Source organism: Ictidomys tridecemlineatus, chromosome 5 (genome assembly GCF_052094955.1).
Source record: "Ictidomys tridecemlineatus isolate mIctTri1 chromosome 5, mIctTri1.hap1, whole genome shotgun sequence".
In the NCBI taxonomy this organism is placed as follows: Eukaryota; Metazoa; Chordata; class Mammalia; order Rodentia; family Sciuridae; genus Ictidomys; species Ictidomys tridecemlineatus.
Window position 1 is genome coordinate 56,210,721 of NC_135481.1, and position 25,373 is coordinate 56,236,093.

At 39.5% G+C, this 25,373-nt stretch overlaps 2 protein-coding genes across 7 annotated transcripts in view; one reads left to right on the forward strand and one right to left on the reverse strand.

Moving 5' to 3' along the window:
- Positions 1–419: 419 nt before the first annotated feature.
- Positions 420–13,236, reverse strand: Six4 (SIX homeobox 4). 3 transcript variants are annotated; one of them, XM_040275868.2, is made up of 4 exons: positions 13,104–13,236; positions 12,061–12,896; positions 8,588–9,273; positions 420–4,761 (listed from the first exon to the last, which is right to left on the reverse strand). In XM_040275868.2, the coding sequence occupies exons 1-4, from the start codon at positions 13,104–13,106 to the stop codon at positions 3,965–3,967; spliced, it is 2,322 nt and encodes a 773-aa protein (XP_040131802.2). In that variant the 5' UTR covers positions 13,107–13,236; the 3' UTR covers positions 420–3,964. The 3 variants fall into 3 exon arrangements, with proteins under 3 accessions (XP_040131802.2, XP_013212964.2, XP_005322822.2); XM_013357510.3 differs by lacking the exon at positions 13,104–13,236 and having other exon boundaries at positions 9,044–9,273; positions 12,061–13,016; XM_005322765.4 differs by lacking the exon at positions 13,104–13,236 and having other exon boundaries at positions 12,061–13,016.
- Positions 13,237–22,148: 8,912 nt separating this feature from the next.
- Positions 22,149–25,373, forward strand: part of Mnat1 (MNAT1 component of CDK activating kinase) — a 235,271-nt gene continuing 232,046 nt past the window's right edge. For 3 of the 4 annotated variants that reach the window (XM_078050016.1, XM_005322767.5, XM_078050017.1), the window contains exon 1: positions 22,150–22,379. In XM_078050016.1, the coding sequence (XP_077906142.1) occupies positions 22,291–22,379 (89 nt within the window). In that variant the 5' untranslated portion in view covers positions 22,150–22,290. Of the gene's footprint in view, positions 22,380–25,373 lie in introns of all 4 variants that reach the window. The other variant, XM_078050015.1, reaches the window with a different exon arrangement.

Genomic DNA, 25,373 nt, shown 5'->3' on the forward strand with positions numbered 1-25,373 from the left:
GCCCTAGGGATGGGTAATGTTGAGCTCTTTTAATTGACTTGGGAACACTTTCAATTTATCCCCATACAGAATACCTACTATATGCCAGCTACCACATTGAGCTCTTGGGACACAAAAATGAGTAAGGCACATTTCTCCCTTCTAAGGCTAAAATGTAATAGTTTAGCTCTGAGTGTGTGGTACAGTTAAGTGAATTGCATAATTCTGTACAAAGATCAGATATTATTTTCCGAAATGTCTCCAACTGGTCTCATAAGTATTTGCCAGTTTTTGAAATGCTTATGCGTGTGCTTTCTTACTCTTCTCTGCTTTTTCAGTGACAAAGCCAATATTACTTCCCATTTCTTGCCTAGTAAGATGGGTTACTCACATTTAAAAACACCATGTTCTTCAAATAACTTTTTTTTCCCAGCACAGGATATGTATAAATATAAAGTTTATTTAGCATAGTGTTTAGAAAAATAAGTTCACATCATTTCAGAAAACAAATAAAACACTTAATTGTCCAGGCATAAACCCCCATTACAGTACAACATACATACTTTAGATCTCTTTGGTTGGGTAATTAAGCACAGAAATGTTCTGGGACATGCTCTGTGTGCCATCACCTAACAGTGCAGTAAAGACTCTGTTCCCCCACCCCATGATATACATTCTGTATAGAGTTTCTTTGTGTAAGGCACAGTAAAACCATTTTGAGTACATAACTGATTGCCTCTGAACATATAGAACATGCAACAAAAGAATAAAAAATTTTGAGAACCCTGAAAGCCAAAAGAATCACATGCTATATAATTTTGACTAATAAAATGTATGGTGGTAATATTTAATTAACTTGAAATGTATCAGTTAGATACAAAATAACTGTTAGACCCTATCATCTAAGTAGTAGGATGACTTTGAAACATCTTTTGTAAAATATATTTCTTTTCCCTACAGTTTTCCTGAATTATTTTTATATGAGATGATCTGTTAACACATTTTAAAGAATGTTAAGTACTGGTGGCTATGTAAGAAAGCACACTCTCTAGGATGTAGCAGGGCAGGTTGCTGCTACACATGCCCAATTATCCAACTTTTAACATGCAAGATACAAGGGCACATACAGGGAGATTTAAGGTCAGTGTGCAATTTAACTATTTTTTTCTTTTTTAAATCTATGGCTAAAACATCTACCTGCCTTTCACAACATAAGAAAGGCATTAGAGTGTGTGTTTAATTCAGAGTCTTTACTATAATTATACATGAGATATAATGCAGTATAACCCAGGTGCTCTTGCTTAAGAAACAAATACACCTTCTATTTAAACAACAGACTGTCCTTTACTAGATATGACTAAGAGCAAAATGCCAAATTCTGGCTGATAGAGTGCATAGATAGGCTCACACCAAAAATCCCAAAAGCCAGCAGCAGGGGTTGGGATCTGAAGGGTTATTTGCCCCATTCCAATTCTTCTTCGGGGCCACTAGAGGGTCATCTGTAGCATCTTCAAGCATTGGTTTATGTAAGGATATTTTGCCACATGAACTCCAAGGGTTCTGAGTCTGGCCCTTGATATTGCAAAAAATAATAAAAAAAATTTGCAATTCTGTGCAAGGAGATCATGGGGTTTATCTTATTCCATTCACATATACATGGGCTACATGCCAACTGGCCCTTACTTTACTGAAAGAATAGAAAAGAACAATAAGTTCTTTACAATGTGCATTGATTCTTAACCTGGTATATTGTGTAGCTACCTAGAATAATTGTAGGGTTATTATTATATCATGTTGAAAATATAAAGGGGTTTCCTAGGTAAGTCTTAAGTTTTGTGCTATCTTTTTCATAAGGGGAGAAGAACTCTAAATAAAAGGCTTATATTTTTGGAAGACATATAAAATTTTTCCAGTTACATATGTGCCATATATAACTTTTAAAACCTGCTTACTGGATGAGTAGTTTTAAATAATTAACAAACTCTTGATAGTTGCAGTAATCAAATGGAAAACATCATTTTTATGTACACTACAGTACAGAGCCATGTAATTAATCTTGATAACATAGAACCAAAGAAAAAGAAAGCTGTATAAGTAGTGGTAGAATGGAAGAGAGCTCTAAAACACCTGACTTTGTAAAAACCAAGGCAAAAAACATAGTTTCAGCAGCTTAGGAATAGTCACCAATTTCATAAAAAAAAAAAAAAAGAAAGATGTAGTAAGTTCTTTATCAAAATGAAGGGAGAAGAATTCTACATAGGTGTTTTCATCTATGCCTGTGATTTACATTTGTAACAATAGCAAAAGTTAAGTACTCTATGGCCCTTATTCAATATGCTCTGCTGATGGGCATGCAGAGCTCTATAGAGGACGCTTTGTCCACATCTTAAAGTAAACAAGATGTAACATTTTTATGTTTAACAACTTTAAGTCCTCACTGAAGAGACCATTTTTCACTTTTCTGGCTTTTTAGAGGCCAGAGGTAACTTTATTCACTATATAAATGAATTGCATTATTACATCTTGCATTCAGAGTCCTGATAAACATAAACGTTATCAAGAAAACTTAAAGAAACCCCCAAAATTTACTTTTACAAAAGACTTGTTAATATAGTGCAAACAGTCATGTGTTATAGTGTAATAACTGATTCAAAACACTAAGAATGAAGTTTCGATGGGATAGAATTTTGCTCAATAGGAAAAAAAATACATATTTTTTTCTTTAAAATTTTTGTTTTCCTGGCTGCATAATTGATTTTACATGGTCTTCTACAGTTTATTTTCACTGTAATAAAAATCATCAATAATAATTGATCCATTTGCATGATAATCATAACACATATTATTTAGTGAAACTTAAGTTCTCCAGACTTAAAGCAATTGGGATGAAATTGACCCTGTTAGATAGTAGAAAAGAATCATCAGTGCTTTTGTTGACACTTCTGTACCTCACTACTAATAAAAGGCCACAAGGTAAAAAGGCACATAGAATTCTATATAAAACATATTTAAATGAATTGTGTTGCTAAATAAAGAACAAAGGTATGAAAAAAAGTACCAAAATTCCAATATTGGGAGTTAGAGTTCCTGTTTCAGTGTTATTAATATTGACCTTAATAGACTCCTGATAAAAATCATTGTTTTTAAAATTCTACAAAAAAGTAAAAGTTTGTTGGAAACAATGATGTTCGCTTCCTGTTCAAACAATAAAAATAAATTAAACAGTAAGAAAACATTTTTCTTTTCAGTTTATAACGCCTGAAGTATAAGAGAAACATACACAGTATAAATAAAATTCACCGTACTTACTCAAATCCTACTTACAGAACTGATATATTTACATTCATACTGAAGTGTTTCAGAGTTTTTGTGGAGGTTCAAACTTCCTCAGCCACAATGAACTGTTAGCAATAATATTTGGAAATGTGTAGAGACTTAACCAAGACTTCCTCAAAAACGCTGAAAGAGAAATGTGTGTACGCATATACATATATATATAATGTTTTAAGCTATTTAACCTTAAAAAAAAAACACTCTTAAAATAGTTTGCAGTACCATTTGTTTCTTAACCTTATCAATGCCCATGGAGTAAAAGTAAACAAAAACAATTGCATTGTTTCTAACAGTCTTTAGCTATACTTAATTCTGTTAGGTGTATGCATTTTTAATTTAAAAAACTATAAAGTTCTATTTTGACCTTAGAATGATATTGCCAACTAAATGATATACTCTGACTTGATACGTTTCATCTTGTTCCTTTGTCTCCATCTATTTAAAAGAGAACATTATGTGTGAACAAAAAAGCTGCAGCAATGCAGTTCTACGATTGTATTTTTAACTGATCTTCATGCAGATCAATCCAAAGTTTCTTGAATGCATTTACTTGCAAAAGTAGATATTTTCCTTTCAATGGGAAAATGTTTTGATTTGGGGCTTCATGAAAAGATTTGCTGCTGATGCCACAAAAAGGGTTTGGGGATAAAGTTTATAAATCTTGCATATCTTCATCCAACTGGACAGTTTGGAGCTTGGCAAGCTCTTTTTTGTCTGTTTCCAGGTCTTCACAGACAGTTTCAACCATGCTATCTAGGACATACTTGGATTTGGAGTCCAGCATCATTAAGCTGCTTGTTGCTTTACTCTCAGAATTTTGTAAGAAATTCTCTTTTATGTTAGCTACTGATTGCAGAACCAAACGATGTTCTCTGACAAAATCCTGGTGTACTGCTGGGGAGGCATGACCCACCTGGTCTTCAGCAGCAGGAACTATTTCTCCAAGGGCAGCCTGAGTCATAGGGACTGACAATAGGTCTTGGCCAGTAATAAGGGAGCAGTTCTGAAGAGTTGCATAGTTAGTGTTGCTGACAGATGTCACAGTAGATTTGTTTGCCACAGGTGCAGACATTGGCTGGCTATCAGCAATGTCAGGGTTTAGCTCGGTGGGATTTAGTAGTGTAGGGGGAGTCAGGGAAAAATTGTGAGCTGGGGATACATTAACTAATGAGGAGGCCAGTGAATGGAGGCCACTCCCCGAGATATTTTCAGAAGACAGGTTTGCATTTACTTGTGCATTCTGATTGACAGGCATCAACTGACTGAATACCAGGCTCCTTTCCAAATTTTCCTGTTTCACAGATCCTACAGTCTGGCCTGAATTAGGAACAGTGTATACCACTGCACTGGGAGCAATAGAGCTCAAGAAAACCTTTCCTTGCTGGACTGTGGCAGATTCACTTGTAAATGTGCCCCCATCCGAAGTGCTTGAGTTTACTGAAATATTACCTAGGAAAAAATAAAGTAATGATTAGCATTGATGGAAGTGATAGAGAAAGAGAAAAAAATCACTTCTTTACCCATGTGATTTTTTTCTTCAGGAATAGTTGTCTAGCAAAGTGAAACTTCTATGTAATAATGCAGCCCAATCATGGTTCAGAATCACCTTCATTCAGCACTTGAAACTATAGCTTTATGCTAAGTTAAAAAAACTATATATCTATGTATATATGTCAAAATATTATATATATATATCAAGTTGGTTCATTATTATCAACTGATATCTGTTAATTAGTTGATGATTATTGCTAGCACCGTCAGTACAACTAGAAAACATAAATGCAAAATAAAATGCCTTTGCTTTGGACTGCTCAATGACTGACATAAAATGGAAATGTAGAAAATACCACATAAAATGAGTTTCCCTGAGGCTTACAAGTTAACCACATAAACCTGTACAGACAAGTTGCAGACTTTCACCAAACTAGCCATAAAGTAATGTGAAGTCAACAAAACACTCAAAAGGATTTTTTCTTCTGTTGTTGGGCCAGCTCTCAATTTTCAGTTTTGTAGTGATAGGAAAAATTAATGATTACACTGAAATCTGCTTTTAAAAATACATATTAACATAAAGGATCAGAACTAATGTGTCTCTAAAAGGTTTGTATCTTTTGAGACTGTCACTATAATGGTCTGTAAAGAAAAAGAAATGTAAGTGGAAAAGTCAGAAGATGTTCAAATCAGATAACTCAGGCAGTGTAAATGAACTGGATACCCCACCTTCATCAAATATATATATATATATATATATATATATATATCTCCACCACGCCCCCCCCCCCCGAGTCTTTACATGGGAAAAGAGAAATGATGGTAATCAGATGATTTAGGTCCGTAGATACTGCTATTGAAGGAGAGATGCATATTTGGGGCAAGAGATGCATTTGTGACAGAATTCAGATGTGCTATTTGTTTACCCTGCCTCTGAATAAGATGTCAGCTCTTTAGTATTTGCGAAAATGGTCTAATGTTAAATTAGGGAATTCCCCTGAATTATTTCTCTTCTTGAATTATTAGAATAATTGTGAATTATTACAGAGGCTCTTTATATGTGTTCCAAATATTTTTAAGCACCCTAATGCCAAGATATGTCTTTAAATGAGAGAGAGAGAGAGAGAGAGAGAGAGAGAGAGAGAGAGAGAGAAAAAGGTGCAGACACAGATAGTATATTTGAAGTCCTAAGTAACTGCTACAAAATTTCATCACAGAAATATTGATGTTAAGAAAATCATTTCTGGCTGGGGCTGTAGTTCAGTGGCAGAGTGCTTGCCTAGCACCACATAAAGAGAAACAAATAAAATAAAGGCATTCCATCTACAATTATAAAAAAGTGAAGAAAAAGAAAAAGAAGAAAGAAAAAGAAAAAGAAGAAAGGAAAAAAAAACATTTCTAGGTATATTTGGGCTATTTCCTAACATGAATGTTTGTTTAGGCTCTACAAATGAGAAAAAAAGTGCTTTTATATGAAAACATTTGGCTTCAACGTATGCTCTAAAATTCTTGTAGGTTGTTAGACTTTAGCAAAAACCATCTGAAAGAGATGTTTACTTTGTGTATGCGTGCTTGTGAAATTATTTACCAGTGTATATGTGCAAAAACAATTTTTTAATAGAGACAACACATGAAACATTTTCCCAATGGCTACTGAATACAAGTAAAATAATACTTCTGTAAGTATAAAAACTATACTATATACAAATGAAAGGGGAAAGGCAAATATAATCTAAAAATGATTTTTAAGTACAACTGCAACTGAGTTTATTAAACATTAATTTTAAAATTATTAAAACTCCAAAGTACAAAGTAAATCTTTGTAATGATGGTAAGAAAAGAAACTCCTTATTTTTTTTTCAGATTTTTAATAAATAAAAGATACAATAATCTACTTTCTCATTTAAACCCTAATAATAGAAAGGTTAAGTTTACCTTATCTAGACATTTGAAACAAGGCTCTATGTGTTTTTGAGAAGTCATATCCCCAAAACGCTTTCTTAAGAACTGTAATACACACTACTATAAAGGAATTTGCTCATTGGACTCTTCTAGTTAATTAAACTCATGCCCTCAATTCACCGACAGTTTAAGGATTGACAGCCCTGTCTTTTAGCTATTTTAACTGAAAATGCTACTCTTATTCTATTTTTTAAAATTCTTATTTTTTTATTATAAAACAGCAGAATGCATTACAATTCTTATTACATATGTAGGGCACAATTTTTCATAATCTCTAATTGTATACACTTTTATTCTTATTAAATGTCCCACTTAAAAAAATAATAACTATGGAACACTTAAAAAGTTAGATATTAGTTCATAATAATTTTCTATGGTAGCACTTTTCTAGACTATAACTAACAAACATTTTAAACTTTTCTTTTCTTCCAATATACATACTCACTTTTTGTTAAAAGTTTTTGTTTTTAAATGTTACCTATTTTTGGAAATTTGCCTAAAGAGGGAAAAGGGGTTAGAGCCACATTATTGTAAAATTAAACACTTTGAATTTTTCTGTGGCTTTCATATTTTGGCCCTAGCTGCAACAATGAACACTGAACAGTATGCTGCAGGGCTGTCATATCTGACTAACATTTTGCTTAAAGAGAAACAAAGAAATTTACAATCATTTTCCCATTAATGCTTCCAATAAGCTGAAGTAGATCATAGCTGTGGAAACAACAGGACTGTTCATAAATTGACTAATTTCTTTCTTTTTTAAAAAAGTTAGATATGGTCCTTTTTTTTTCCCCCTTCACTTTTTATTTTTTAATTTTTATGTGGTGCTGAGAATTGAACCCAGGGCCCCAAGCATGCAAGGCAAGTGCTCTACCATTGAGCCATGACCCCAGTCCTATTTTTTTTTTTTCCTTTTTGGTAAAATCATAGAAAGCTGAAAAGTTGATTTTGAAGGCCAGCAATTAATTAAAAATTTGTACTTTCAGATTTGCTTATAGAAAGAAAAACATGCATCAACATCTTCCACTCTTGAATTCAAGGGACCATGTAACCTCCACGGTCAAATTCTAACTATTCTTATTTTTCTACAATGACAAACGATCCAGACTTGGTTAAAGTCAGTGAAAAACTGGCATATTAGCTTAGGCTTTCTCAAATTTGAGATCAGTGCTTTCTCTAGCAGATTACTAGTAGTAAAGTCACAAATATATATCAATAAGGCTTATAGTTGTTTTCATAAATAAACTTGCACATTTAGGGGTGAGTATATATCCTGAGTAACAGAAATCCAATCACATATTTTTCTGATTTTAAGTCATTTTAAGTTGTAGTCTTAATTATAGGGGGAACATGATTCAAACAAAACTGATATAGTCTTTTTTTGCTTGTTCATTTAAAACAATTTTGTTCAATAATGCTTAGGTAAAGCATATATATGCTTATCAACTGCTCAACTCATTTTTACATTCTTAACAGTTTTATTCATTTTTAATTAAAAAAATGTCAAGTAATGGATACCACTACTTATTCTGTAAGCACTGATTGACATATTTTTGTAACTAGAATTGATAAGACTTATGAATTATATTTTCCATTCAGTTTTTGGAAAATAAAATCTTATCCCACAATGCAAGGAAATCAAGCAAGCTGTGTGTATTACATGGGTGTTGTGAAGGAAAATTATATCAGGTTGTTCTGCAGCTGTGGAGTTAATGACGTACCTGAATAGTAACACCAATCTATAGCTCTCACTAAATATGCCATTTTCAGCAGCAGTCCAACACATTTGCTGGTGCATTATGGTACCAAATGAGGTTTTTACCTTGTGAAGCTGCCACTGAGACAGGAGGCAGCTGCAGTGGAGAGAATCCAATGCTCCCATTAAGGAAGTGGCCGTTTGCTCCGGAATTAGGGATCTGGACAATGCCATATTGGTTAATTTGCACTGGTGTAGTAAAAGTCACTACGGAGCTTCCCTCCTGGGAAGCCACTGTTTGAATGCCTTCTCTTTTCACCTCAGTGCTGGGTATCAGGCCTGGGAATGACACGGGGGCACTGGGGCTATAGGAGTTGGTGGCTGCTGAGTTAGCAGCAGAACTCTGGAGGACTTTAAATTCCTTCACATCCTGGGAGGTAGATCCCAGTATGTCAGTCATGGCTACACCATTGCTCAAAATGTTTGAAGACAGTTTTGGTGGGTTCAATGACACTGTCTGTGTATTTCCCACATTTAATCCATTAAGGATAACTCCATTGGGTCCCTGAATAAAAGAATTACCATTAAGGAAGACAGGTGAAGTACTTGCAGGTACCAAGCTTCCATTCAACAAAACTCCAGAAGAGCTTAGTATCTTAGTATTTCCAATTTGTTGCATATATACTGGCTCCATGTGACTGGAAAGGCTGAGGTTGGTGACACCATCTGATGAACCTGAGAGTGGGTGAGGAGACAAATCTTCATGTCCCTTGCTGGATTCATCTTCAGTGCTGGGATTTCCATCTGATTCACTGTACAGAAGGAAGAGAAAATCAAGACATTCAGAAGGTCAGGGGGATGACATTCTACATGGTGCCATTTGTTTAGAAAATAACTTCTAAACCCATTAAGGGCAGTATTTAAGGAAAGCACAGCAGGATATCTACTAGTCCTGTTAAAATTATGAGACCTTTCAGCAGTTTCTGACCAGGGAATCAGGAAAGAGAAATTCTCAGGTCCTAATCATTTTTAATATATTTTAAGGGAAAGGTCAGAGACCTGGAAGATGTAGATTTAGCTAACAGAATTTACAGAATAGTTATGTATTTTTGTTTTTTATAGCACTGATATGCTATTCCTCACTGGGAAATATGCTGCTACTTATGTCACAGGAAATCTCATTAAATGAAGTGATCGGTTTTTCCTGTTTAGGAACGCTTCCCCTCCCCTCTATTCAGATTAGTGTTAGAGGTAGGTGAAACTGCCAAAGGAGCAGAAGGTGTGAAGTGTTCAGCTTTATTCACCATTAGTTAACAAGAGACCATTTTCTCACCTGCTCCCAAACTTCTACTCCACCAGACAACTCTCTCATTCAACAAAGAGGCTGTCCTTGTTGTAGGAAAGACTTTCAACCCAAGAACAGTTATGTGCAGTCGCCTTTGAATCCAAAGGAAGCCATAGGGACCTATTTAACAAACACCATCCAGTGCCCTGGTGAGGTGGGAGGCAAAGGGTGTGGGTCATTCAGCGGCCTGGTAACTATCAGACCCCTTCCCAGAGTCCTCAATCCTGTTCCAGGCATGACTGTAATCTTTTGCTCCCAGATTTGGGGGAGATACCAAATTGGAGCTGGAGATTGGTGGTGGACTTTTTCCCCCATTTGGCTAGAGAGGCTGGGTAGAAGAAGCAGGACAGAGGCAGTTTGGAAGCGCGGTGTGGGACTTGGCCCAGTAGATGATCTGACATCCCAGTAGTGGCCCGCGGTTCGCTTTCATGCTGAGGGGAGGGGATTACCCAGGCTTTGGGCTGCGGGGCCAGGAGCGCGGAAAGCCCTTTGATTTACGAGCTGAGGCTGAGACGCAGTCGCCGTCTGCGAGGGTGACTCACGGGGGTGCGGGTGGGTGGTAGATCCGGAGAGGGGCCTAAACCAAGCAACTAGGGGAATGGGGCGTGGAGTTAGGGGGGAGAGGGATGAAGTTGGTAGACTGGCTTGGGGGTAGACGGAGACTCGGGGACTCGGGGAACGCGCCCAGTTTAGGAAGGGAGGCTGTAAGGCAGCTGGCCTGCGCACTGTGCCCGCTCACCACCCTTTGATCCCCTGCCTAGCAGATTCTGCTGGTGCCTGGGCGCGGGGATCCGCGGCCTCTAGCGGGCAGGTGTCGTGGCCTAACCAACGGGCTTTTTCTGGGTCCCTTCGCAAGTTTGCGGAAGGTTGCTCTATAGTCTCGGTGCGCGTTTTGTTTTGGTTACCGCGAGGCCGGGCTAGGACACAGAGCCTCTCTCTCTCTGCCTTGGGCGAGGCACTCGGCAGCCGTCGGGCCCCCACCGGGTTCTACGGGCAGGAGCTATAAGGGCGGGCCGCGGCGGGCTCTGGAATGCGCCAGGTGATCACCTTCACCTGGCCCAGACGGGCTGGCTTCCCGACTCCCAGATTCCTTCCCTGAGCATAACCTTCGAGCAGAGTTTGGATTCTTTCTCTCCAGTCCCCGAGGGCTGGAGATGCGATCTCTTTAGACGACCTTTTCCTTACTTTACCTCATCCAACAATATATACATACATGCGCGCGCGTGTACACACACACACACACACACACACACACACACCCCAAGTGTATAACTCCCGGAGGACACACAAAAGAGGTGGAAAACCCGGTATTTCTTTTGGAGAGGGGAAAAAACCTGTCAGCCAAAAAGTTCAAGCCCAACAGGGTGGGAGCTCAAAGAGGGGCTGAATTGATAGCGCCCCTACTTCTTTCCCGCTGTCCGCCTATGCCAGCCAGTCCCCCACCTCCCAACTACAGTACCAGTAGAGAGCCGCGCAGTTAGGGGGCCCAGAAAGAGGCCCCAGCAGCCCTGCAATCCCTACCGCGCTGAAACCCGATCCGAAGTTGTTCAGAATCAGGTTTCAAAACACGGCACAGCCGAGCCGCCCCGGCACCCCACGTTGCGGCGGTCTCGAAAGGAACCACAACCGGCAGGGTGAATGATTAACTCTGTCACGTTAAAACCTCGACGTCCTCAGACCCCTTCTGGGTCGCCAGCCCCCACTAATGTTCTTTTCCCCTCAGGGCTTCCCAGCTGACCTCCAAGGAAGACCCGGGGGCAACCGAGCCCCGGGGATACTGAGTGTGCGCACGACAGGCCGGGTGTGACCCAGCAGAGGTGCGGACCCGGCCGGCGCTCGGTTGCCTCCGCGGGCCTCAAGCGGCAGCGAGAGTTGCCCTGCCAGCGTCCGCACGCCCCTCCTTCGCCCGGCCAGAACCCAAGGAGAGAGTGGCAACTTCAAAGCCAGCGGAATGGGGGTGGGAAGCCGGGCAGCGGTGACCAGCCGAGGTGGGGGCGGGGACTGAGACCTAGGCAGGCGACGAGAAACTTCTGGGGGCAGGAGGGGGAGGGTGAGGAGGGAGGTTCCCTCCGCCCCTTGCTACAGCCGCCCCCTGCTCCGGGTCTAGGAGCGAGGTGGGGGGCGGGGAGAGGTGGGCAGCCGGACCCGGCTGGTGGGGAAGGTAAGCGCCATGTTTGCGAGCACTTGGAGGAAAAGAAAGCCGGGAAGGGGGTGGGGGAGAGGAAGGGGGAGGAGGAGAAAAGTTGGCGCTCACCTTTTGGACTGGGTCTCCGAGGGGTTCCGGTCGCGCTGCCGGCGGTTCTTGAACCAGTTGCTGACCTGGGTGAGGGAGAGGCCGGTGATCTTGGCCAGGTGCCGCTTCTCGGCGGGCGAAGGGTAGCGATTCTGCTTGTAGAGCTCCTTGAGCGCGTTGCGCGACTTCTCCTTGAAACAATACACCGTCTCCTCGCCGTCCCAGATGGTGCGGGGCAGGGGGAATTTCCTGCGTAGCCGGTACTTGTCCACGGCGCCCAGCGGCCGGCCGCGGGCTCGTTCGGCCTCGGTGTAACGCGCCTTGTACCAGAGCTGCTGCAGCAGCGGGTGGTTGGCCGACTCGAAGCTGTGGCTCTCGAGGATGCTGTAGAGCTCAGGGTAGATGCCCTGGTGGAAGGCCACGAGCGCCCGCGCCTTCAGCAGGCTCTCGTTGCCACGTAGCAGGTCGCTCTGGGGCAGGGACCACAGGAACCGGGCCAGGCGGTCCAGGTTGCCCCCCTGCTGCAGCGCCTCGCACACGCAGGCGACATGGTCCGGCGAGAAGGCCAGCGGGGTCTGTGCGGTGGTGCTGGCGGCGGCGTGGTGGTGCCTGCCCAGAAGTTCCGAGTGGAGTTGTACCTGATCCGCCGCCGCTCCGGCCGCCGCCGCCACTGCCCCTTCCTCTCCACTCACCCTGGCGGCGGCGGCCGCGGCGTCCCCCGGCTCCAGGGGGAAAGGGACTGGAGCCGGGGGGCTCAGCCCCGCCACCGCGCCCCCCGCCACTTCTCGGTGCGCCTCCTGCCCTTCCGAGGCGCTTTCCATCCCATTCTCCTGCTTGATGTCCGCCGCACTTGCAATCTGCCCGGTGGGGGAGGAAGAGGACATTTTTTGTTGTTTATTTTCCTCCCTCCCTCACTCCCTCGCACTCTTTTCCTCTTTCTTTCCCCCTCTCTTACTCCTCCTCCTTCGTCTCCCTCCCCCTCCCCCCCTCCGGAAAGCCCACTCCCTCCCTCCCGGTTTCGGCTGGATCTGGCCGATCAGGTTTCCCCCCGGCCACGCAGTCACCATTAAGATAGCTGCTAGAGCAAAGTAGTGTAAACGGATAGCTGCTTTCTGCCGTTCCCCCAACGTGACTCCTCCGGTTGCTGCATACTATATGGCACTGGCGGCCGGGCCGGCCTGGCCGCGCCACCTCATTGGCTATTTCGCATTCAGAGGGAGGAGGAGACACTGTGTCTATCCCTGTCGATCACCCGCCTCCTACTCCACCCCTTGCCTTTCCCTCTGCTCCTGACCCCCAGGCACCTATACCTGAAGGCAAGCACCGACATTCTTTTCTGGCTGTGCTGCTGTACGGGCAGTTACCTAATGTACCCTGAAAACTGGACAACTCTTTCAAAGAAAGATCCTGTGATTCCAGAGGGCACATTAGTTGTGTGGCCTTAAGGTCTGGACGGCTGAACAAAGAGACACCCTCAGCATCTAGATGACAGAACTTCAGAGGACAATTCAGAAGCTTCTCAGTATGTCTCCATAATCCCACCCCCTTGATGTTTTTGTCAAGGATTTCTATTCAAAAGGGTCCAGGATTGAAATGGAACTGGAGAATATTCTGTGGGGGCAAGCATTTAGAGTAAATTAAAATTTCAAAGGAGGAAAATGTTTGAAAACTTTGAAGTAAATGGTGTGAGCAGCCCACTGAAAAGGCAAAAAGAAGAAACCTTTTTTTAAAAAATGTGCTTAACCTTGTCACTTGAAAGACTGGCAATCCAACTGGGATGAACATGATGTAATTAAGCATACAGAATATTAAACCATATGTTTATCCTAGATACGTCGTGTAAAAGAGATCTAAGCTTAGAATTATAACAGTCTGGAAATTTAAGTCTTAGAATATTTTTAATATAAATGTATAAATACTGCCCCACCCCCACCTGGGTGCTGGGGATGGATAAATAGTTTCTGGATAAATAGTTCCTTTCCTGAAGATGATATTTCTGGAAGAAACACCATTCTTTACTTTATGAGTGGTGTCGTGGAGGAGATCAGTACAAGATCAGCAGCTCTCTCCAAACACAGATAGATGGAAGATTGCACTCTGGTCTGAGGCTGAGTGTGTGGGGGTGCAGTCTGTTGCTGTTTACAGTTGTGTCTCTTCTTCAAGGTTTGCTTGAGGTCCTAACTCAGGGATAAACCCATTTCTGCCTCTGACTACTGTGGGTCAACTGGATCTGGCAGCTGCTGCTCTTTCTCAGAATCCAACCTTTTAATGACATCATCCTAACCTTTGCTTCAGGATGGCCTTGCATCCTTTCTGCTTCCCAACTAGCCATAACTGCCTACTGCAGCACATTATAAACAGCTGGTTAGGTCACCTGCTGTCATGATCAGCTTGATGAGAGGTTTTCTTTATTACTGTGGGGCTGCATTTTATTGCTGGTCAACCAAGATGTCATTTGACATAGTATTTAATTTGTTTTTATATTAACCTAATCTGATGAAGCCAGAAGTGATGTCTTTGGTAGATTTAAAATTCATAGTCACAGGAAAAACCACTTGCTTCTACTCTTTTGGAAACATCCAGTTAGGTATCAAGCTTCAGGACAATACCTGAGGTTCAAATTTTTCTTTAATTTTTTAAATCATACTTTTCATTTTGGAATAATTTTGCCTTAGTGGAAAAATCACAAAAATACATAGAGTTCCCACTTCCTCTTCACATGGTTGCCTCTAATGTTAACATCTTAGATTAGAAGGATACATTTGCCTGAACAAATTAACATCAGCACATTACTACTTGTTAAATTCTAGGCTTTATTTGGATTTCAGTAGTTTTTCTACTAATGTCTGCTTTCTGTTTCATATTCTAGTATAGGATACATATTGCATTTAGTTTCTTGAATATTTATTTATTTATTGCAATATTGGGGATTGAACCCAGTGGCACTTTATCTCTGAGCTACATCCCCAGTCCTTTTAAATTAATTAATTTATTTTTTTGATACAGGGTCTTGCTGAGTTGCCAAGACTGGCCTGGAACTTGGTGATTCCCCTGCCTTAGTCTGCTGAGAACTGGGAATACAAGGTTGTATAGCTGTGCCCAGCTAGTTCCTTGAAATTTTAAGGCATGTGTATCAGAGGAAAGTAGACAGGAGGTAGTATGGTTTGGTGGGAAGTACAGGGTTTTGAGAACCAGCAATTTAGACATAGATTTAATCCTAACTCTGCCATTTACTTGACTATAAAAAGTAGACAAGGTTGTTGCAGGATTAAATAAGATGTGCCCCCAAACACCTGATATATAATTAATCCTTAGTAAATGTTATCATCCTTGTAATTTTGCAAAGTAGGAGACTTCAGTTTTATGTGCCTAATTTAAATACCTTTGGTTATATTAGGGATTATCCAATATCAGGTCATAGGAATCTGCTTCAGAATTAGTTTCAATCAAATATAGTGCATTGACTTAGAAAAGCACATATTGGGCTTCTGTATGTTTTCTGTGTATTCTAGAACATCAAGTTCAACAGATTACACAGAAGCAGCAGTGACCTTTTATGACAGGCCTTCATCAATGACAAGAAGAGATGCTTATAGGGTCAGAAATGAAATCCAATTTAAATAAAATAAATCTCTAGGATTTATTTATTTATTTGCAGCAGGAGCCTCAGAGCTTACTCTGTCAGCATTTCAAAATGGACTCAAACATGGCTATATTGCACAGTCTGGGATAACAGACTGTGCATGGAGTTTATCTCAGGGTACTTATTTTGCCAAATGGCTTGTAAAATTGATAAATAATGGGCTGAGATTATAGCTTAATGTTAGAGTGCTTGCTTAGCATGTGTGAGGCCCTGGGTTCGATCCTCAGTACCACATAAAATAAATAAATAAAATAAAGATATTGTATCCATCTACAACTACAATATTTTTTTAAGTTGATGAATACCTGTTTCTGCTTTCTCTGTTGGCAACATTGTCTGTTATGTTGACATGACATGCAGTGTTACCTGTGTTGTGATTTGGGAAAAGAGCTGAGGCTGGCATTATGAGAGTGTGAAAAACATCAGAAAACCAAGCTGCTTGTTTCTGTATCTTTTCCTGCTAGCCTAAAGAGCTGTGTCTGTGCATCATCTCATAGCCCCCATTGATTGGTCTAGGATGGGCACTTGCCTCAAACCAAAATAATCAAAATTCTTTTCTGGGGTTTTCCAAATTTGTGCTAGAAGAATTAAGACTGGAAGAGGGAGCCTTAGATAATAATGTTTGAGAATTCAGTGACCAACGGATCTGGCTGTGTAGAACACTGCTATGTTGTAATTGAGACAGAGGGGACCTAGTGAGTCACATGGGCAATTGTGGAGGGAAGACATCCTGGCAGAGACTGATTGAATGCCAGGTTCTAATCATCTCCTGGCATAGCAGCACTCTTGCTTTTTTGTGATGATATGAATTTTCCCAGGAGCCAGAAGCTCTTTGAACTGGCATAGGCAAAAAGATGAATTTATTGAATCTTGATAGCACAGAATGGGAAGAACAGGAGTGCAGCTGGCTGGATTTGAGGACCAACTGTGTTACTCTACTTGTCTGCCTTTCTCATGGATTTAGTTTTCAAAGGAACTTTTCTCAGAAGGTGGGGACTCCAGCTCCTAGTAGCTCCCAGCTCACATTTTTTTTTTCCCATGGCCATCAAAGTGGCTCTTCTGCTTTTCCTTTACTGCCAGTTTGAAAAATTCCATAGCAGATCTCTGATTGGTCCAATAAGAGCCCTATACGACTCTCTGGGCCAGAGGACCAGCATTGTGATTGATTGTTTGGCCTAGTAAAACCACACTGGCTTCTGGGTACAGACTATTTTCCATAAGAATTGGAGAACAAAAGCTATCCCTAATTAAGAAATAAAGCTATACATATCCTCTTCAGACAAGAGAAACCCTATGTGGTTGCATAGCCTTGAGGCTGGACAGGTAGGTCTACATTTAAGAAACCCTGCTAAGGAAGGTAGAATCTACTGTTAATTGAGGTGGGAATGCTAGAGGATGAGCAGATTTAGGAAGAGAAATAATGGGTTCAGTTGGTCCCTGCAGCTATTTTCAGAAATGTAGGAAACGTGATAGTTTGCTGATTTTTAAAATTATACATGTGTTTTATTGTGGTGCTGGGGATAGAACCCAGGGCTTGTACATGGTAGGCAAGTGCTGTACCACTGAACTACATCCCCTAACCCAGTTTTATGGTTCTTCTACCCAGGCTGTATTTCCATTTGAATCAGAAACCTGTTGTTAGCAGCGATTTTCTCCTCAAAACTCTCTTGACTTTTCTATGTGAATTGAGCCCTGCCACTGATGATGATGTTTCGGAGTTTCTGTTATACACCAAATGTTGTAGTGGGGACTTTATATATGTCCATGTTATATAATTTAACCATATAGCAATCCTTGAAGCATATTACACGGAGGAAGCAAGTTGAGGTAAGGGATAAAAAATTTGGCTCAAATGCAGATTTGTCTGATTTATTTATTTAATTTATTACTATTATTTGGTCCTGGGGATTGAACCCAGGGGCAATTTACCACTGAGCTACATCCTTAGCTTTTTAAATAATTTTTATTTTGAGATAGGGTCTTACTAAATTGCTTTGGGCCTTACTCCATTACTGAGAAACTTCTGGTGAAACTTCTGATCCTTCTATCTCAGCCTCCTGGATTGTTGGGATTACAGGCATGCACCACCAAGCCCAGCCAAGTCTGTCTGATATGAAAGAAGGTGAGGTTCTGCCTATTACCTTACACTGCTCCATTATTTAATGTTACTGCTAATACATCAATACTACTATTAATAATCTTAAACTTTTATCACTGTTCTTAGGCACTATATTAGGCACTTTAGATGAAATACCTTATTTAATCTTTAAAAGTATTTTCAATTTATTACTAGGAGAATTAAGGCTTGAGGTTCTGTAACTAGTAAGTGAGGATGCCAGCATTTTAATCTGGTTCTTTTAGTGCTAGAGACTATCTATAAACACTATTTTCTACTACCTGTAGTTCCTGAGTAAAACTTTTTTTTTTTTTCTGAGTAAAACTTATATATGATAGAGTTCTAAGTCAGCTGTTGCTGTCATGCTCTCTTTAGCAGTTTACTACATGGTAAAAATGGTAAAGCTGGTAGAAGTTTCCTCCCACACAATCTTCAATGCTTTCTTTCCTTTTTCTATTATTATTATTATTATTATTAGGGTACTAAGAATTTAACCCAGAGGCATTTTACCTTTGAGGTACATCCCTGATCCTTTTTTGGAAAAAATTAAATTAAAAAAATTTAAAGGTAATTTTATTTTATTTTTGAGACAGTGTCTTGCTAAGTTGCTGAAGGTCTTGCTAAATTTCTCAGGCTGGCCTCAAACTTGCAATCTCCTGCCTCAGCCTACCAAGTTGCTGGGATTACAGGTAGGTGCCACTGTGCTCTGTTCTTTCCTTGGTTTTAAGGTTTAGGAGAAAGGAAAAGCAATTCAATTCACAAGGTTGAGGTCTCCTTTGAAAGACATGATTAAAACAGTCCCAGTACTGATAAACTGCAATGCCAACTGAATGAATGACTTCTCAATGTTATATTTATTAAAGACTTTATTTTCTCAAGAACCACATTTCTTTTTCCATCAAAGTTTCCTATTATTTAAACATATAAAGATCTTAAGTTTGCCTTTATATCTGGAGAACGTCACTCTGAATCATGTAACTGGCTTGGATGTGGTCTTTTAAAGTAAGTAATAGCAGTATTAAAAAGCCCCCAGGTCAGTACATTTGTGCTGCCTAATTTAGTAAGCATTCATTGGTTAACTCTTTTTTTTTTTTTTTTGTACTGGGGATCAAACCCAGCAGTGCTTTACCACTGAGCTATATTCACAGTTTATTTTTTTATTATTAAGTTTTATTTCCAGATAGACTGGCTAAATTGCTGAGGCTGGGCTTGAGTTTATGATCCTCCAGTTTCAGCCTCCTGAGTTGTTGAGATTACAGGCATGTGGCCACCACACCTGCTGGTTATTCCTGTTAGTGAATAAAATTATGATCAAAGAGATAATATTGCTTACGTATTAGGTTTATCACTAATGTTTGTGTAGTAATGTAAAACTCTATGCTGCCATACCCTGCCTTGGCCTGCTGTTTCCCAGATGTGCTGTCTGGCTATTTATCAGGTTCTTCCTCTATATCTGATGAAAATCCCAATTGTATTTTCAGCCTATGGATTGCCTACTGGTTTTACTGTTTTAAAGAGTGGGAGTTGGACAGTTTCTTTCTATTTGTTCTTTTCTATATTAGGTACTGGGAATTGAACTCAGGGATGATTTATCATGGAGCTACATCCACAGTCCTTTAATTTTTTAATTTTGACACAGGGTCTCGCTGAATTGCTGAGGCTGGTTTTAGAATTACAATTCTCCTGCCTCAGGCTTTCAAGCCACTGAGATTATAGGTGTGTACCACCATGCCTGGCTATAGTTTTATTGAAAAGAGCAAAAGTATTATGAAGAGTTAAAATTCATTAATATTTATTATATGGGTTATTTTGAAAAAACTTTTCTGCATGCTTACTTCTGATAGAATTTGGGTCAAAGGAAGATGATTACAAGACCCAGCTTCAGCAGTTTAGCAACCTAGTGAGATCCTGTCTCAAAATCAAAAATGACCTCTTCAACAAATGGTACTGGGAGAACTGGAAATCCATACATAGCAGAATGAAATTGAACTCCTATCTCTCACCCTGCACAAAACTGAACTCAAAGTAGATCAAGGACCTAGGCATTAGAACAGAGACCTTGTGCCTACTAGAAGAAAATGTAGGCCCAACTCTCCATCATGTCAGCTTAGGAACCAGCTTTCTCAACAAGATTCCTAAAGCACAAGAAGTAAAATCAAGAATCAATACATGAGATGGTATCAAACTGAAAAGCTTTTTCCCAGCAAAGGAAACAATCAAGAATGTAAACAGAGAGCCTACAGAATGAGAGAAAATATTTGCCACCTGCACTTCAGATAGAGCATTAATCTCTAGGGTATATAAAGAACTCAAAAACTGTAACACACACACACACACACACACACAAAAAAAAACTAACAGAAGAAAACAAAAAAAAAACAACAAAACAAATAACCCAATCAATAAATGGGCAAAAGAACTGAACAGGCACTTCACAGAAGAAGAAATATCACTGGTCAACAAATATATGAAAAAATGTTCAACATTTCTAGAAATTACAGAAATGCAAATTAAAACTGTATTGAGATTCCATCTCATTCTATTCAGAATGGCAATTATCAAGAATACAAGTAACAATAAATGTTGATGAGGATGTGGGGAAAAATGTACATGCATACATTGCTGGTGGGACTGCAAAGTGGTGCAACTGTTCTGCAAATCAGTATGGATATTCCTTAGAAAACTTGAAATGGAACCACCATTTGACCCAGTTATCCCACTCCTCAGTATATACCCAAAGAACTTAAAATCAGTGTACTACAGTGGCATAGCCACATCAATGTATATAGCAGCTGGATTCACAATAGCTTGAGCTATGGAACCTACCTTGGTACTGTTCAATGAATGAATGAATGAATAAAGAAAAGGTGGCATATATATACACTCAGCCATAAAGAAGAATGAAATTATGGCATTTCCAGTAAATGGATGGAACTGGAGACTATCATGCTAAATGAAATAAGCCAATCCTAAAAGACCAAAGGTCAAATGTTCTCTCTGATGTTAACACACAGTAAAGGGTAAGGAGAGAATAGAATTTCACTGGATTAGACCAAGGGGAATGAAGTGAAGGGTGAGGGATGGGAATAGGAAAGAATGAATTGGACATAACTCTCATATGCTCATGTATGAATATGCAACCAGTGTAACTCCACATCACATTAAACCATAAGAATGGGATCTAATTAGAATAAGTTATACTCCAAAGTATGTATATCAAAATACATTCTACTGTCATGTATATCTAAAAAGAACACATAAAAATAAGTAAATATTAAAAATGAAAATAAAAGAAGGGTTGGGGATGTGGGTCAGTGGTTAAGCACCCTTGGATTCAATCCCCAGTACCCCCAAAACAAAAACAAAACACCCCCAAAACCAAAAACACTATGCTGTTATTTAATAGTCATCAATTCATGTATTTTATTTATTCATTAATTATAAACAAATGTTTATTTTGGAGATGAATAAGATGTGTGCCTTATTCATGAACTTATCTAATTGAGCTGTTTACACACTTCCATTTACCTTCTTGAAAAATGCTTTGAGCGTGGGTTAAAATTCTAAAAAGAGGGCCGAGGTTGTAGCTTAGTGGTAGAGCGCTTGCCTAGCATGTGTGAGGCACTGGGTTTGATTATCAGCACCGCATAAAAATGAATAAATAAATAAATATCCATCAACAACTTGAAAAAATATTTAAAAAATTTCTAAAAAGAGACTCGCCTCTCAGGTCTTGTGATACAACAAAAGCAATATGTATACATACGTATGTATGTACACACACACACACACACATATATATATATATTTTTTTTCTTAAGTATTTGGGGAAATAATGTGTTGTCTTTGATGCTAGGAGTAGATTATTTGAGTCAGGTGATACCGTTAAGCATGCTTGACCGCCTCGAGGGAGAGTTCTCTGCAAAACAGATGTCAGATTTTTATAGGAATATTATGACATTTCGTGAGACTTTGTAATATTGGTGCAAAGACTATTCGTCTAGGTAATTTTTCCAAACTTTATATCTGAAAACACATATAATTTTCTGAGCTTACGTGGCTATGCAAGTATAAGGGATAAGTATAAAGCACAGGCTATCTAGTTTTCCGAAAGAAAATACTACTCTGAATTATTGAATAGTACACAGGCATAAATCTTGATTGTTTCCAGACAGAAAAAAATATGGAATTTATCTTCCCAATTGTGGGTATCTTGAAAAGCGCAACTAGGCGCATAGCATATAACTGAAAAAGCCCTCTTATTGAGCTGCCTTATCTAAGGTTCAGACCAAATCCGAGGAACAGGATTTGAGAACTCGCTGCCGGAACGTTTCTGTTGTAGCACCTAGTTCCTAGCCGGTGCTCTTTCGCGAAGGGACCGTCTCGGTTAGGTGCCTGTTGGTAGGAATCCACTTGGCGACGGGTCTGGGGGGTTCTTGAGGTGTTGGTGTCTAGAGTCGAGTCGGGAGAGTCAGTAGGTAGAGGAGACACCATGGACGATCAGGGCTGCCCTCGGTGTAAGACCACCAAATACCGGAACCCCTCCCTGAAGCTGATGGTGAACGTGTGCGGACACACTCTGTGAGTCTGGCGGCAGTAAATTGTTGGGGGAGAGACACCGGGTGGGAGGAGAGTAACCGGGAGATGTTTGGCCTCGGCTCCGGCTCCGGAAAGTAAAGGGCGTCGTTAATTTCATAACTGAGGAGAAAAATGGGCAAAGAGAACGGTTGCTCCTTTAAATGGCCTGTAACCACTGGCCTTAAGCGGCTCTGGCCTGCTTTGAACTGCGGATCCTCCCTACCCCACAGTTAGTGAAAATCCCGACGGCATTTCCAAACTTCGTGTTTCAGCTGGGCTCTAGTCATTCCTGGTTTAAAGTGTGGGGAATCGGAGTGTTTAATTTCACATGAAATGTTTTTATTGAAAAGGCTAAAAATGTTATGAAAGCTTATAATCACTGAGTGATTATATTGCTGCTATAGATTGTATGAGTAAATTGGAAAACTTTGTAAGTTCACTTGTCCTGATGGATTCAGTTGGACTTTAATCATTAAAAGGAAGAAAATGAAGACTCTCGGCATTTATTTTTGTATATAAAATAATGGCTGACATTTATTGAGTGGAAATTACATGCCAGGCATTTTTTTCTGAGCTCTTACCATGAATTATCTCATTTAATTGTCAAAACAGCCTTATGAAGTAGGTATTGATATCATTCCCATCTCACAGGGAAGGAAGACCAAGTTTGAGCACGACCCCTTATTAAGTGGGTCCTGTGAGATCTGGAGCCCACTAAGTATGACTCTAGAGTGTCCATTTTGGTGGAGTGGTGGTGGTGAAAGGAGGGAGGTTGTATGTGTTTTTTGAAGAATAAGTGTAGGAATTGATCAAAGGGGTTCTTGTCAGGTTTTCTTGGTCTAATGTGGTTCAGTAAAAGTGGTTCTGAAAAAAACCCACACGTTTTTGGATTAAATGTACTATATAATGGTGAGCACATATTATATTCCGTATTTTCTCTGAAAGGTTTCTTTTCATTACTTTTTAAAAAAATTTTTGGTTGGTGCTGGGTGCCAAACCTAGGCCTTGCCAAGCAAGGCAGGCTTTTCTACTGCCACATCTCTATCCTTTCGTAAAGTTTCTTTTTCTTTTTCTTTCTTTTTTGATAATGGAGATTGAATCCTGAGGCCTTTTACTACTGAGCCACAGCCCAGCCCTTTTTGTTTTTTTATTTTGAGAAAGTTTCACTGAGTTGCTGAGGGCTTCACTAAGTTGCTGAGGCTGACTTTGAATTTGTAATCTTCCTGCCTCAGTCTCCCAAATTGCTGGGATTACAGGTATGCACCACTGTGGGTGGTGGGGATGGTCTACAGTATGGTGGACAAGGTCATTAGGTATGCATAAATTGCATGATGGCTATAGTTTTGTTATAGTGGGGTTTTTAATTTGATTGTCTTTTCTAACTAATCTTTATTTTCCTTTGCTTTACATAGTATCGTTAGCTGTGAGAATAGTTTTAAGATTAGAAATATAGTAAAAGTAATCAAGTAGAATGTGTGGAAAAAGGGAGTAAGGCAAACATTGTAGATAGACTATTAGTTTTTTAGAAAAGTTTGGTTTGGTTTTTCTCTATATTCCTGTGCCAGGTGCTAATGGAAAGGGAGTTTGTTCCTTTGGATGGTTATGGAGTGTAATTTTCTGGCCAAGCAGAAATTAACCAATGAGGAAGATTATGGGATTTCAATTAAGGAAAGGCATTTTATTGGACAATTATAAAATAATAGTTCAAATTAGAAATTGCTTTTGTTGTATCCTTGTTTAGTAGGGAGAGGGGAAGGAAGCAGAGAGGGGAAGAGAGAAGGTGGGGGTGGGGCGAGAGAACTGAAAGCCATAGAATCTTTTAAAACCTAGTGGTAGAAGTGACTTACCACCATTATTTCTGCAATGGATTTGTGTGTGTGTGTGTGTTTGTGAAGTCAGGGATGGAATCCTGAGCCTTGAGCATGCTAAGCATCTACTTTATAGTCCATCCTCTTCAGCTGCATTTTGTTACACTAACTAACCTTGTTGAAACATTGGAGGTATTTACTGTGAGGCAGGAGCAGTCAGTCAATTTTGAAGACTGGCTTCTGCATGATTTTGTTAACTTATTATTTTTTTGCTCAGGTCTTCAAGTAGTAAAGACATTTTAGGAAGCAAGTGATAAAGTGAGATAAAAAATATGATTTTTGGAAAGACTAATTAGAAATACTGTTTATGGAAAAGATACAGTAGTGGGAAGGAGAGAAAATAAAGAGATAAGAAGTTATGCAAATATTTTTCTCCCTTAGTTTCTAGCAACTGAAGAAGTATATATATTTTTTTATATATCAGTTCAGTCTTTATTTTTTTTCTTTTTTCAATGTAAGTATGACCTTTGTATCAGATGAAGAAAAGAGCATGTTTTTTTCTTTAGCATGCTCCCCTATTTCAAGAAATAGGCCTTCATAGAATTCTAAAGGCTAATTATTAAATTTTTGTTTAACTACAGTCTTTAATAATGTATTTCTGCTCTAGCTATTCTTGGTAAAACTTTTCTCTGGAAACTGTGCATGCATCTGGTTTTACTAAATACATATGTTTTTCATTTTAAATATATATAAAAGACACAAAGTGATAAACAAAATAATTTACCTACCATTCTGAAAATTAGTATTTTGTCATATTTATTTAAATTCATTCTCTTTCTTACTTTTTTCTATGCTCCTATTTTTCCTCCCCCTCTCTCTTATGCATTGATGGTATGAATAGTTTGTGCTGGAGTTATCCTTGAAGAGCCTGAATTTTGCTTATTGCATCTATTTGGTATTATTTGATGTATTCCTCTGTCTTCCTGTTTCCTCCAAATTGTTACTTATATTTAGAAGTTTATCAGATTAGGATTCAGTTTATTTGTTGGTAGTAATTAATTGGTATTAATTCATTATTTCAACTAATATTTAGTCCCTTTGTGCATATTAGGAAACAGAACCCCTGCAAGAAACATTTGGAAAGGGCACTCATCCAAGGTGTTTGGTTTCCGTTGACTGCTTTCTTATC